Below are 13,215 nucleotides of genomic sequence, written 5' to 3' on the forward strand. Positions count from 1 at the left end.
CCTCTGGGTGGATCCTGTTTCCCAGGTTTTTTTTATTTTTAACGCACCATCAGTGTGACGGATTGGACAGTTTTCTGTCAACCACGTTCTCCAAATTACTTTCTCTCAAGGAACCTTTGAGCTGCTTATTTGTTCTCGTTGCATCGAAGGAGGGACCAAGATGCACTATGATCCTTGAAGTGGACTCTTGAGACGATTAACTTTAATAATAAAAACCTGTAAAGGAATAAGAGGGACAGACTGCCTTACACACCTTCCAGTGGTCTTGTAAAATAATATATAAGCATTTTTTGTACTGAATGTTTTGATTCGTTCATCTGGGAGCTGTTTGTGTTTAGATGCTGTTGTATGTACAGTAGGATGTGAACGTTTTTTTTTAAACCATCTTTTTGTATTAAATGTTGACTGCGGAAACCAGCACATTTTTCTTCGACATGTTCTTGACCTCAGTTTGAGCGACTGCACGACAGACGAGAATTCACGGAGTGGGTTGTTCACGGTGGAGGTGAGGAGTAATGGGGCCACATGGTTCCCAGGAAACGAGACCTGACGGGGACCCAAACCGAGCCGCGGTCTAAATATATTGTAATTCTATGCATGTTGAGTTCGGGCTCCAGTGTGCCTTGTGTCATCTCAACGTATACGGAGCCCGCAAAGGCCTGAAAGATTTTATTATTCGTACTCTGTCCACAATATGTTGTACGCACAAGATGAATCTTATAAGTTCATGTCATGTCAAGTGGTGCGTCTCACATCCAATGTCGAGACCAGTACAAACTTTGTACAAACTGCATCCGACCTCGTCTGAAGACAAATTCAGCGTCCCTAGAGCGTATTTGCTCATTTATTTACAGTAGATTTAAAGGGTAACTTTGGTATTTTTTTTAACCTGCACCCTATTTTCCCCAATGTTTTTTTGGGGGGGGACATAGGAGAAGTCTCGTTCTGAACGCTCACTTCGCGTCCACATGGTTGAAATATGCACCCGTGACATTGAAAATCTTTTGGCCAACACTAAGCTACGCTTTCAGTTCTCCAACACAACACCGGCTCTCCCCTGACCAACTCTCTCACATTATTATTATAAACAGTTGTTCTCTGGAGCATCTGGTACTTGTAGTAAAACTACAGATGTGTGAGCAAACACCTCAACCCAGAAGTAAAGACAATGTTGTACATCATGATATAAAATCATGATGTGATGACACCCCACATGAGACTTTTGATGCTTTTACGTGTGTTTAAAAAAATGTCATGCTGACTAGTCTGCCGTCAGGTTAGCTTTTTTATTTCTTTCAATTGCATTAAACAAATATATGTATAAATAAAATAAATGTTGTGTTCATTTGTGAAGATTATCTTGCTGAAGAAAACACAAGTATCATAAACTTGTGTTTGCCACAGATTATTTTCTGCAATAATCCAAAATCCAGTGGAATATTCCCATTGGATGAATCACACCTGGGAGGATTTAAATTGTTGAGGGTTGGGATGAAAATATCAATCTGCTAAATTCTTGACCATACCATCTAGAGTAACTGTTATTGTTTACTGCCAGCCCGGAGACATGGTTCTCCCCACAGGCGAGCCCTGCTCCAGGGCAACCGGCCGCTCCAAAAGACGTGCCAAGCAGAAGCTCAGGAATTGCCGGGTTAAAGTTGCACAACTTGCGGCGGCTGCTATCGCACAACAGTCCAGGGTTGAAGGAAGCTCCGAGACGATCCGCGAGGATATCGGCACATCGACTTTTGATGACCTCCGGAAGCCTTGTCTGAGGAAACCCTGGCGGCAGAGCCCTGTGAAACCAGGGCGGAGCCGACTAGTGAAGATGTGGATGTACTTAAACCTTCTGATGAGCCTGCCCCCTTTTTGCAGACTGAAATGATTTGTTTCACATATACTGGTAATCACATTTCTAAAATGCACAAGCATTCCCAAGCTACCAGTAGGAACTGGGAAAGGATACATTTTGTTCGGCCTGGCATCCCTCCTGTCCCCTACATGATGGAACCCACTCCTGGAAGCCTTATGGAGCGGATTACTCGCTCCACCCTCCAGCGAAGGACCTTCAGCCCTCCCGAAATTACCTGTCCGGATCATCTCCTCCCTGCGATGGTGGACCATTACACAGATGAGAGTGGCCATTGGGCCTTGTTCTCCAGCCAGGGTCGTCCTATGATGGTCATTGTCCCTGCACCCAGGGCTGAAGGCTAGAAGTGATGTACATTTTCATGAGAGGGTGTAGAGGGTTGGGATGAAAATATAAGTCTGCCATATGAGGTCATGTCTACTCATATGCGAGAGCTAAAAGAGCACTGTGTACCATGACACAGGAACTGTTTCAAGAAGATAGCTGCAAAGAAGCCGCTGCCAGGATTTGACTCCTCGCTTACTTGAACGAACATTGGGCACCCGCCCCCGCCTTCCGGCAGCATGTACGCCCTGGTAACTCCGCTGAACAGCAGTTCTTCTCAGCCTCTGAACCACTCTGTTGGACGAATAGATTGGGAAACTTGTCTGGTTGTGTAATTGCAGTTTTTAAACAATGCATACTATAAAATGCCTTGTTTTTCGTTCAGTATTTTAAGCATATATACAGCCTGCCCTTCAGCAGCTGTGGAAACCCCCTCAGCTCCACTGTATGAAAAGAGAAGTAACGCAGACAAGAAGGACACGGATGACGGTTTTGGAGGAACTGATGAAGCTCCCTTCATTACATTTAGCTGACGCTTTTATCCAAAGCGACTTACATTTTTGCTCTATACACCGTATACATGAAGTGAAGGGGAAGTGGAGGATGCTTTATGTAGAGAGACGGTTTCACTGTTAGCCAGGTAGGAGGAACGGGGCCTTGGGAGGGTGTGTGTGTGGCCTGAGGCATGGAAGCACAGTCGTAACGTGGGGTACAAAAGGATGAACCCCACGATTATTCCATTATTGTGTACCTACACCAGCTGATTGCGGCGCGTGGAACTCTTGAGTCTGAGCCATGTTTCTGATTATCATCTTTTTAATCAACTATTTTGTTACATTACAATAAAACATATCAAGTCAACAGGTTTAACTGCGTTGTGTGGTGTTTCATAAAATGTCTGCATATTTTTATGATCAGATTATAATCTGCAAATAAACCATAACAACAGAAAGGGATATGAGACACACATATATGACACACATTATTAGTGGGAGAACGTATTTAATTCAGATTTGAAACTGAACAAAGAGACAGTTTAGTAGCTTTGTACTCTGTGAAAAATACGTTGGGTTTCACTTTCATATTCCTTCTTTCATTTCTATTCCAACCTCGTTAATAAAGTAATACTATGATCCAGGTTGTTCTTGTTAATAAAGTAATACTATGATCCAGGTTGTTCTTGTTAATAAAGTAATACTATGATCCAGGTTGTTCTTGTTAATAAAGTAATACTATGATCCAGGTTGTTCTTGTTAATAAAGTAATACTATGATCCAGGTTGTTTATGTTAATAAAGTAATACTATGATCCAGGTTGTTTATGTTAATAAAGTAATACTATGATCCAGGTTGTTTATGTTAATAAAGTAATACTATGATCCAGGTTGTTTATGTTAATAAAGTAATACTATGATCCAGGTTGTTCATGTCGTCTCCATGACGCAACACTGTAAGAACACGGACGCATCGCTTTTTGTAGTCCAATTTAAGAATATTGTAGTTTAGCCGCTGCAGACTGACGTCACTAGCATCCGCCTGCCGTCACGTGATATATACGTCACTTATTGTAAGTGGAGTCGGATTGAAAGTTAGCTGCTAACGCTAAAAGCTCATATTGAGGTAATAAATCAATAAACAACATAGCGAGGCTAGCAGCAAAAATAAGAGGAGACAAGCTGATGATCATCTTTACTTCACAGAAGAAGAAAAAAACCGACAGATATAAAAATAAATAATACACATACTAATGAAACGTACATGTGTTGAGGGATATCTTAATCATCTAACGTTATATTAAGAAAATAAATTGATACGTGTCTTTTTGTGAATAAATGTTCACGTTGTGAGGAACGGATTGGGTTGCCTGCAGAGCTCACGGGGACGTGCCCGGTGGGCGGACGCAGAAGTCACATACAACCACACAACTACGCATACAGGACGTACCGACTTCACAAAACAAGCGCTCCTTGACTCAACTCCCGGAAGTAAGACCAGACCACAACGCGCTACGGTGGCCGAGAAGGACGAAGGCAATACGAATCTCGTTATAAACACGGTAAGTAATGACTGCCATAGTTACGTTATTTCTATCTACTGAGCCGATATGATGTCATTTAAGTGCAGCTTGATGTGTATTTAATTGCAACTTAACGCTGTTAGCATTCAGTGACCGGTGAACCGTTACCGTTACCGTTAGCTATCTGAGCACGTGTCAGGGAAATGAGCTTCTATTCAAATTAAAATAAACATGCATTTTCACAAGGATTTGGTACGTGTATCATGTCTTAACAGGAGTTATTAGTGGTGTCTAAACGTTCTCAAACAACAGGTTTGCTCTTCACATGTTTGACTGCCAACAGAGAGCTGTGTTATGCTAGGTCACGTTAGCTCACGACGCTACTCTGGCTAGCTACTCTGGCTAGCTCGTCTGCTTAAGTATTTTATTCCGTTTTCATCATTTGTTAAGTTAATACAATACAAACGGTGAAGCATATGACTCAAGGGATGAGTTATCTGTTCAGAAACGAGCATGTTCTTGAGTTTTGCGAAGTGAAAGTGGGTACAAAGGGACACAGAAATATTTTTAATAAGCACGTGTTTACACAGAAAGCGTTTCATTACGTGCAAAGTTAATGCACAGCCTAGTTGTTGTGGTATGATGGGGACCAGTCGTGGTGGTTTTAGAATACCAGACTAACACACACCTATCGGGTATCTTGTTGTTGTGGGGTCCACGTACATATAATATTATATGTACATATTAAACTGACCAAATTTTATATTTTCTGTTCATTAACTTAAACAAACATAATATATGACATACAACTTCCCTCCCCTCTGCTTTACTTGTTATCAGCTTGCAACATATGAATATACAGATATCAAGAGAACTTGAATTTATCAAAAGTATGAATGATTTTGAGTCAGATCCATGACACGCTTGATCAAAAATACCTGCACACATTTGCTCTATGGTATCGCACCACTCATGGTTATTGTTATTTAATTTAATAACTTTACTGCTGACCAGCTCATGAAATATGAATTTGAACTCCCTCTACAGACTGGACCACAGCTCACTATCACGCTTGTCTTGATTAAGTTGTTTAGATTGTCTAAGCACCGTCTAGTCAGGGTGGTTTTGTTGTTGTGGGGTCCACGTAAATTGAATAATATGTACATATTTAACCGTTAACTTTAAAAAAACATTATACATGAATTTTTTTGTATTCTATAGGGCTCCAATGGATGTTGTGGAAAGTAAAGTGTGCATAGCAAATGTTTAATAATGGGCTGACTTTAATTTAAGTTACATTTTTTTCCTCTAAAGATGAAGCGTCAGAGTCATTCCGATTCAGATGAGCTTTTTGACTCAGACGGCAGTGGAGAGGAATATATCCCAAAGACTAGTGAGGATGATTCTGACGACACAGACACAAGCGAAGTCATTGATCCCTTCAGCCAGCCAAAGAACACGCTCAAATGCCTAAAATCATGGAAGATGGATAACGTCATCGATGGATCTCTCTCACCGACAGAACTGGACAATGGCTCTTCAAAGCAGGTGGTTGACAGAGGACTCGCTCCCTCAAAAAAGGAAAGCCGCTCTGGTATGAGGCGTAAAAAGCAGCGGTCAAGCAGTGCATCCCGTCCTACAACGCAAACAAGTGGCCGTCGCTCGTCGCAACAGCGTGGAAAGGGATCCACTAGCATCCTGTCCAAAAACTCTGCACCTGATCCAGAGCAAACTCTCCCTGTCGCAGCCTCTTTCCCACTTACAGAAGCTGGAGAGACGGAGGGTTCCCTTTTCATACCGGCTGTCTGTAAAAGGGAGAATGGGTCAAGAATGTACACAAAAAAGCAATATTGTTTATACTGTCAGTTGGGAGTTGGCAAAATCTCGCGGCATTTGGAGCGTGCCCATTCCGACAAGCTAGATGTTGCACATGCTGTGTCCTTCCCGAAAGGCTCCAAACAAAGACGGATGTTTCTGGAACAGCTGAGAAATAAGGGCAACTTTGCACACAACGTTGACGTATTAAGTACCGGCGTAGGAGAGCTTGTTCCTCGTCAGCAACCAAGACGGGATTCTCAAGCACAGAGTTTCCTGCATTGTGTACATTGTCAAGGCCTTTTTGGGAAGAAACTTCTTTGGAAACACATGACAATCTGCAAGTTCAATCCTGGCGGTCCACAAGAACCTGACAAAAGCCCCGTCCAGGGCAAAACCCGAGCCCAGGGCAAAACCCGAGCCCAGGCTCAATGTGCATTTGCTATCCCTCCACCGCCTGGTGTCAAAGTAGAATTTTGGAAGCTGTTAAGCAACATGGTTCAGAGTGAAGTTTATTTCGCAGTGAAATCTGACGTCTGTATTATGGAGTTTGGCGAGCATCTTTATAGCAGATTCGGATACGATGTCAGCAAAGACGAGTACATTCGTCAGAAATTGAGAGAGCTGGGGCGGCTTCTGATCTCCTCGAGGAAAAGCACTCCCCTGAAGAGCATTCAAGACTACATCAAGCCGCAAAATTTCATGCTTGTTGTGCAAGCAGTGAAACGGGTGGCGGGCTTTGACAGCGAAACGGACGCGTACAAACGGCCGAGTCTCGCTCTCAAGATTGGAAATAGCTTGACAAAGATTTCACAGCTGGTTGAAAGCCGTGCGAATGCACAGAACAACCCCAGAGCAGCAAAAGATGCTCGTGCGTTCCGCAGTCTGTACGAAACGAGGTGGAACGAACTGGTATCGGCGGCGTCTCTGAGAATACTTCGGGGCGCTAAGTGGGACGCTCCTCTGTTGCTTCCGTTCACGAAAGACGTCCAGACCCTCCACTCTTATTTAGATGCGCAGCAGCAACATATTCAGAGTGACCTTTCCACAGAGGCGTCCCTCCAGACGTGGGCGCAGCTGGCAAAGATCACTTTGGCTCAAGTCATTTTGTTCAACCGCCGAAGAGGGGACGTGTCAAAAATGCCCCTCTCTGCGTATTTGTCTCCAAATCCATCAGACGCTCAGGAAGATGTGAACGCAGCCCTGTCCGACTTTGAAAAGAAACTCTGTCAGCGCTTCAGGAGAATAGACATGTGCGGAAAAGGGGGACGAAAAGTCCCTGTGTTTTTGACCCCAGCGATGCAGCAAGCGTTGGATCTGCTCGTCAGTAAACGGCAGGAATGTGGGGTTCTTCAAGGAAACACGTACTTGTTTGCGAGGCCGTCCGCGTTGAGCTGCTACCGCGGGTCTGACGCCCTTCGGCTCTTTGTCCAGGGCTGCGGCGCACAATCTCCGGAAAGCCTGACCTCTATAAAACTGCACAAACAGACGGCGACCCTGTCACAAGTTCTGAACCTGAGCGACGCCGAGCTGCAGCAGTTGGCTGGTTTTCTCGGACGTGACGTAAGAGGGGATCGTCAGTTCTACAGACGTCCCGAAGGAACCCTGCCACTTGCTAAAATCAGCAAAGTTCTCATGGCGCTGGACCAGGGCCGCCTGTCGGAGTTCGAAGGCAAGACCCTGGAGGACATCAGCATTGACCCTGATGGTGTTTATTATTTAACTTTCTACACACGTTTCTGCATGAAATATATGCTTCCCCTGCACATTATTCACTAACGGCCATTCTCCTCATTTCCAACTCACAGAGACCGTGCAGGTGGACAACGACAAAGAGGCTGCGTGTGACTCAGACTCACCAGGTATGTTTTTTTTTATTTATGAGACTAAATTTGGCAATGCATATGTATTCAAAGATGCCATTTAACTGCAGTGTTGTCCAGCGGAGAGCATTCAAACCGGACGACTGCAACGTTTAATTACTCTCTGAATTAACGTGCATCAGCTGATTTAAAAGGAGAGCAACGATTTTAGCTTTAGGCATCTCTCGTTGTCTGTGGTGTGACTCATACATTTAGAATTGATCTTTGTTTTCTTCTTCTTTTCAGAGAGTCAGATGCTGTTCGATCAGAGGGAAGAGGATGAGACCACAAAGCCAGACGTGATGGATGCGGCGCCTCAGGAGGACCCGATGACGTCTCCTCTAGCCGGGCACCGCGAGCCTCCAAAGAAGAAAAGTGGTAAAACTTTAGAGATTTTGAAGAAAATATTCCTTCTTTGATATCAAACTTTATTACTGTACGTGATCCCTAGGTTGATAACTTAATGGGGTCAATAAATAAAAAAAAATCGTATCATTGATACTTCCTACTACTTTAAATGTAATTTGACGTCCTCATATTTGCTCCCCTTGCAAGGTTTTTAGTTTCCAGTCTTATTCTGGAGGTTTTGAGATATTTAAAATTAGTTTTGCCACCTTGCTGATTACAATGATAGAGGGACCTGATGGATCCCACACCTGGAACATTATATTATAACTGCAAAGGGAAAACATGTGATTGAGTTATGAATACAAAAGAATAAAGGCTAATAGTTTGCAGACTTTAAATGTGTTTATTGACTTGTGTTCCTCATGGAGCATTCCCACTGGAATGGAAACACGAACATGGAGTTGTGTTTCTCGTTCTGCAGGTCGTCCTGCATACCAGAGGAGGATGTGGGCGAAAGAGGAGGTCCTCGCTGTGGAGAAGCACATGATGTCCTTCATCACTTCCTCTCGCACTCCAGGGAAACGCGACTGTGATAAATGCCTCTCACTGGAACAAGCGGCTCTCAAGAACAGAACTTGGTCGGGCCTGAAATTTTACGTCAAGAATCGAATTGCAGCGCTCCAGAGAAAAGTTTAACGTTGTGCTTTCCGTGTCATTTACATCACGTCCTTAAAGTTCACATCGTGTTCGCTGCCTCGTGTCGTTTCTTTACACTTCTGCTCAGTTGCTTGTGGATTTAGTGGAAACTGCTGTTTGGTTATGGGATGTTAAAAGCATATCCTTTTGGGTTGGTATCAAAATACATTTAGAAACTACGTGTCTCTACCTTATTTCATCTCATTTAATATGATCTCATCTCATCTCACTCCTTATTGCCTCCACTCTTCTCATCATATCTCATACCATCACCACTCTTCTCCCCTTTCATCTTGATTCCCATCTGTTATTTCACTTCATTGCCTTACATTTCCTGTCGCATTTCCTTGTTTTATAACCGTTTCTCCTTTTATATCTTGCAACATAAATGGCAATAAATGATTCTGATTTATCTCACTGTCATTTCTCATGTCATCTAATTGCAACCATTCTATCTCCTCATTCCAGTAATCTCAGTTAATATTTACATTTTGGCAGAATTTCTTATTTCATTTTCTCCTAATCCTTACTCATATTTTCATGTGTTTATTTATATTAAAATAACATTTAATGAAAATGTTAAATGTATTTAACTGCCTAAATCTCATTTGAAGCAATTTATGTTGAATTCAACAACAAAAATTCAAAGATCTTCTGACCTTTTGTCACTTATAACTTTTGTCTCGGTCTAATGTTATCGCTATGAGTTTTGTCCTGCCGACCTTATTAATGATACCTTTGTGTACTTAATACTAGGTTTCATCTGGTAGCAAATTCACAAATAGCATCCCTATAGATGTATTAGGATTGTGTTGCTCGAGTCACAATAAGACTGGTTTACTTGTATTATTCATTTTGTTTTTTTACCAAGTTTGATCACAAAATGGAAAATACCCTTAACTTAAATTACTCTTCAAACCACCAAAATATACTCTAATATATTAAAACAATATGAAATATAGTGATGTATGCAGTGGACTGTAACCAAGTACATTAACTCAATACTGTACTTGCTACTATACTGTATACAAGTACTTTTTACCCCACTAGATTTATCTGACGCTTCCTTAAGATAAATAAACGCTTCAAAGCTTCTTGACTCAGCAGGAAATTGCATCAGAGTTGTTTCTTCTGAGAGCTGCGTGATCTCATGGAATAAGACTCTGCTGTAGGTTAAACTACACAACAGGATATAAAGGAGTTAAAAACATCTGCAGCAGTCAGACCAGTCCATATCAATCCAGAAACATATTTAATAGTAAAATCAATTTTTAATTTGTACTTCTACTTGAGTCAGGTTTTCAATGCAGGACTTTTACATGTAACTCAAAGTCAAACTTTTCAAAATTACAATAAATCACCTCAAAGTGCAAAATACATATTGTACAGATCCTCAGAACACTTTAATTTATTTAATTTGCAATAAATAAGAAAAATACACCCAAAACAACAGAAAAACTTTACAGTACAGAAGCATAAAGAAACATGGAGCTCCTCGGCCAGCAGGAAGCTGAAGAAACAACAAAACTAATTTGATTCATGATTTTAAATAAGCGCTGTGCTTCCAAAAGAAGAAGAAGAAGAAGGTATACCTCTCTACCTGTTTGGTAAAGTGTCATTCTTATGAAAAGTGCATTCAAAACTGAATTTTTAAATACAATCTTCACATAAAATGTTCCCAAAAGCCGACATGAATTGAGTGGTGATGAACATCATTATGATCTTGACGTGAGGTAGAACTGATTTAAAGACAGAGTTCAAAGTTTTACATGAAAAAAATCAAGTTCAACCCAGCATGAGTCAGTAAAAATGCATTTTAGAGTCAACATTGTTTGCACAAATAACGGAAGTACTTCGGAAGATTTGAAGTCATATAATAGTTTTATATGAGACTATAATAAGAAGAAGTCATCCGGTGATCCATGTGTGATGAACATGTTTTCTTTCCTGTGTTTATGATTTAAAAAGGATAATTTGTCTGAGGTCTAATTAATTTGTGAAACAGGTGGAAAACAAGTGGATGAGGACGGAAAGTCTTGATGTTTCCTTCCAGGTGAGTTTAAATGTACACACAATATACATGTACCTTGTGCTACCAGTGCATGGAGAACTACAAATGTACCTGGGAGAAGATTCAATGCTTTTAGTCCTCTTTAAAACAGGTGTGTCGGTGCACTGCAGCCTCTGGTGGACAGAATGAGCATTACACCTGTTTCACTGATTTAATAAAACTAGGAAACATTAAAAAAGAGGAGAGAAAACTATTTATATTTGTGATAAAAATGGATCACCAGATCACTTCCTCCTGAAACCCCAAAGGGCCCCGAATCAAGAATATCTGTCACTCTGATACAATCGGCTGAACTTTGAAAACTCCCAAAAATCCAAGTAAACTGTTGTGGCACATTGAGTCTGAACTTTCAGTTTCAGAGGGACGGACGACTGAACGAGCTTCTGTTAATGTTAATGTTCTCCATGATGCGCACACACACACACACACACACACACACACACACACACACACACACACACACACACACACACACACACACACACACACACACACACACACACACACACACACACAGCAGAGGTCATTTGCGATGCATTGCCGTGGGCGGCCGGTGTTCGTTGTCATGGCGCTTCAGTAGAGGATTCAGATCCGTCTCCAGCTCCCTCTGCTTCTGTAATAAACCCTGAAAACACACACACACACACACACACACACACACACAAACACACACACACACACACACACACACACACACACACATGTACTTATTTTCCTAAAACTCTCATAAACTGGAGGTGTGGAGTTTGAAAGTTGTGTCTGTTCACATCCACCATACTTCCAATTTTCTTTAGAGCCAATACAGCGGTAATAACAGCTATTATTGACACTTGTTTGACAATCATATAAAACAGAGAAAAGCTGCAACCAGAAACGGTTTATTTTTTATTTATCCTCTGCTTAATGAGTGTGTGTGTGTGTGTGTGTGTGTGTGTGTGTGTGTGTGTGTGTGTGTGTGTGTGTGTGTTACCTGCCGTAGCTGGGCCAGGCCTCTGAGGATCTCCTGCTGCCGGTGTGTCTTTGTGTTGAGGAGTCGGTGTGAGGGAGGAGACGCTTCTGAGGAGGAGGAGAAGAAAAAGTAGAGTTTACTGTCAGACCTCATGCTGTTTCTTTTTGTTGTAATCCTTTTATTGTTACTGTTACTCTGACTTGTGGCTGCGACTCACTAATATTTTAATCATCAATTATTTTCTCAACTAATCGCTAAATCTATTAAATGTTTTTTTTAAGAAAACAGCAGGAGCGAGCCAGCAGTGTTGTCTTTAGTTTGCTTTGTCATGAACATTACAGTCCAGAAGCTGCAGATGTTTTATTCACTGTCTCGTATGACGGAGAAAAGATGCAGATCTTCACATTTGAGGAGCTGATATGAGAGAATATTTTGTTATTTTGCTCAAAAACAAACAATTACTGGATTATCAAACTAGATTGCATGAGTCAAATCTACGAGTAAATAATTCCAGCAGCATAAATAGTTTGTGTTCACTCTGTAATTGAGCCGCATTTCCTGTTTCCTGTTGATCGATTAATCAACTCATCGATGCAACTATATTAATGTACACGTGTGTGAATGTAGATGTGTTTATCTGTAGTGGTAGAAAACGTGCAGCACAATGGGGAAAAATACTTTGTTACAAGTAAAAATCAAGAGTGCATGTGATTGTGTGTGTGTGTGTGTGTGTGTGTGTGTGTGTGTGTGTGTCTGTCTGACCTGTGTGTGTGTGTGTGGTGGGGGACTGTCAGCAGGCTCTAGTGGATCCATGTTGAAGACTTCATCAGTCCGGACATAAGGAATGAACTCCAGAGGAAGAGGAGGAGCAGGAGGAGGAGGAGGGGCGGAGGAGGAGGAAGGTGCCTGCTGACTCTGAGCTCTCTGTCTGCCAGTGGGGTCCGGAGGAGAGCGCCCCCTGGAGGAGACAACGCCAGACATCAACACAGAGGAGTTATCTAAACGAAGATTCCCTTCACCATCAGTGGAGCTGACAGGCTTTTTAAAAAAAAATTATTTAAACGTTAAAAAGTGTTTTTAGTTCTTCATAATTTCAAACATTTGAGGTCCGCGGCACACACTTATTTTCAGTGGCTTGTTTTTAAACTGTTGTGAAGGCCGACCTCACGTCACTAAAGCGCGGCTCAAGAAGGACGCTTGATTTTATTGTGAAAAAGTTGTAGTTTATTATGCATTGCTGTGGTTCTCGTATTGTATATGTTGT

General features: G+C 41.8%; 1 protein-coding gene across 1 annotated transcript in view; it reads right to left on the reverse strand.

The window, feature by feature from the left end:
• Positions 1-11,525: 11,525 nt before the first annotated feature.
• Positions 11,526-13,215, reverse strand: part of LOC306736584 (coiled-coil domain-containing protein 66-like) — a gene marked incomplete at its 3' end in the record, with an annotated part of 5,253 nt that continues 3,563 nt past the window's right edge. The window contains exons 4-6 of the mRNA XM_079218235.1: positions 12,840-12,909; positions 11,973-12,020; positions 11,526-11,627 (exon numbers count right to left, since the gene is read on the reverse strand). Coding sequence (XP_079074361.1) covers positions 11,526-11,627; positions 11,973-12,020; positions 12,840-12,909 — 220 coding nt within the window. The remainder of the gene's footprint in view (positions 11,628-11,972; positions 12,021-12,839; positions 12,910-13,215) is intronic.

The sequence above is a fragment of the Taurulus bubalis genome (assembly GCF_910589615.1).
Source record: "Taurulus bubalis genome assembly, chromosome: 5".
Taxonomy (NCBI): domain Eukaryota; kingdom Metazoa; phylum Chordata; class Actinopteri; order Perciformes; family Cottidae; genus Taurulus; species Taurulus bubalis.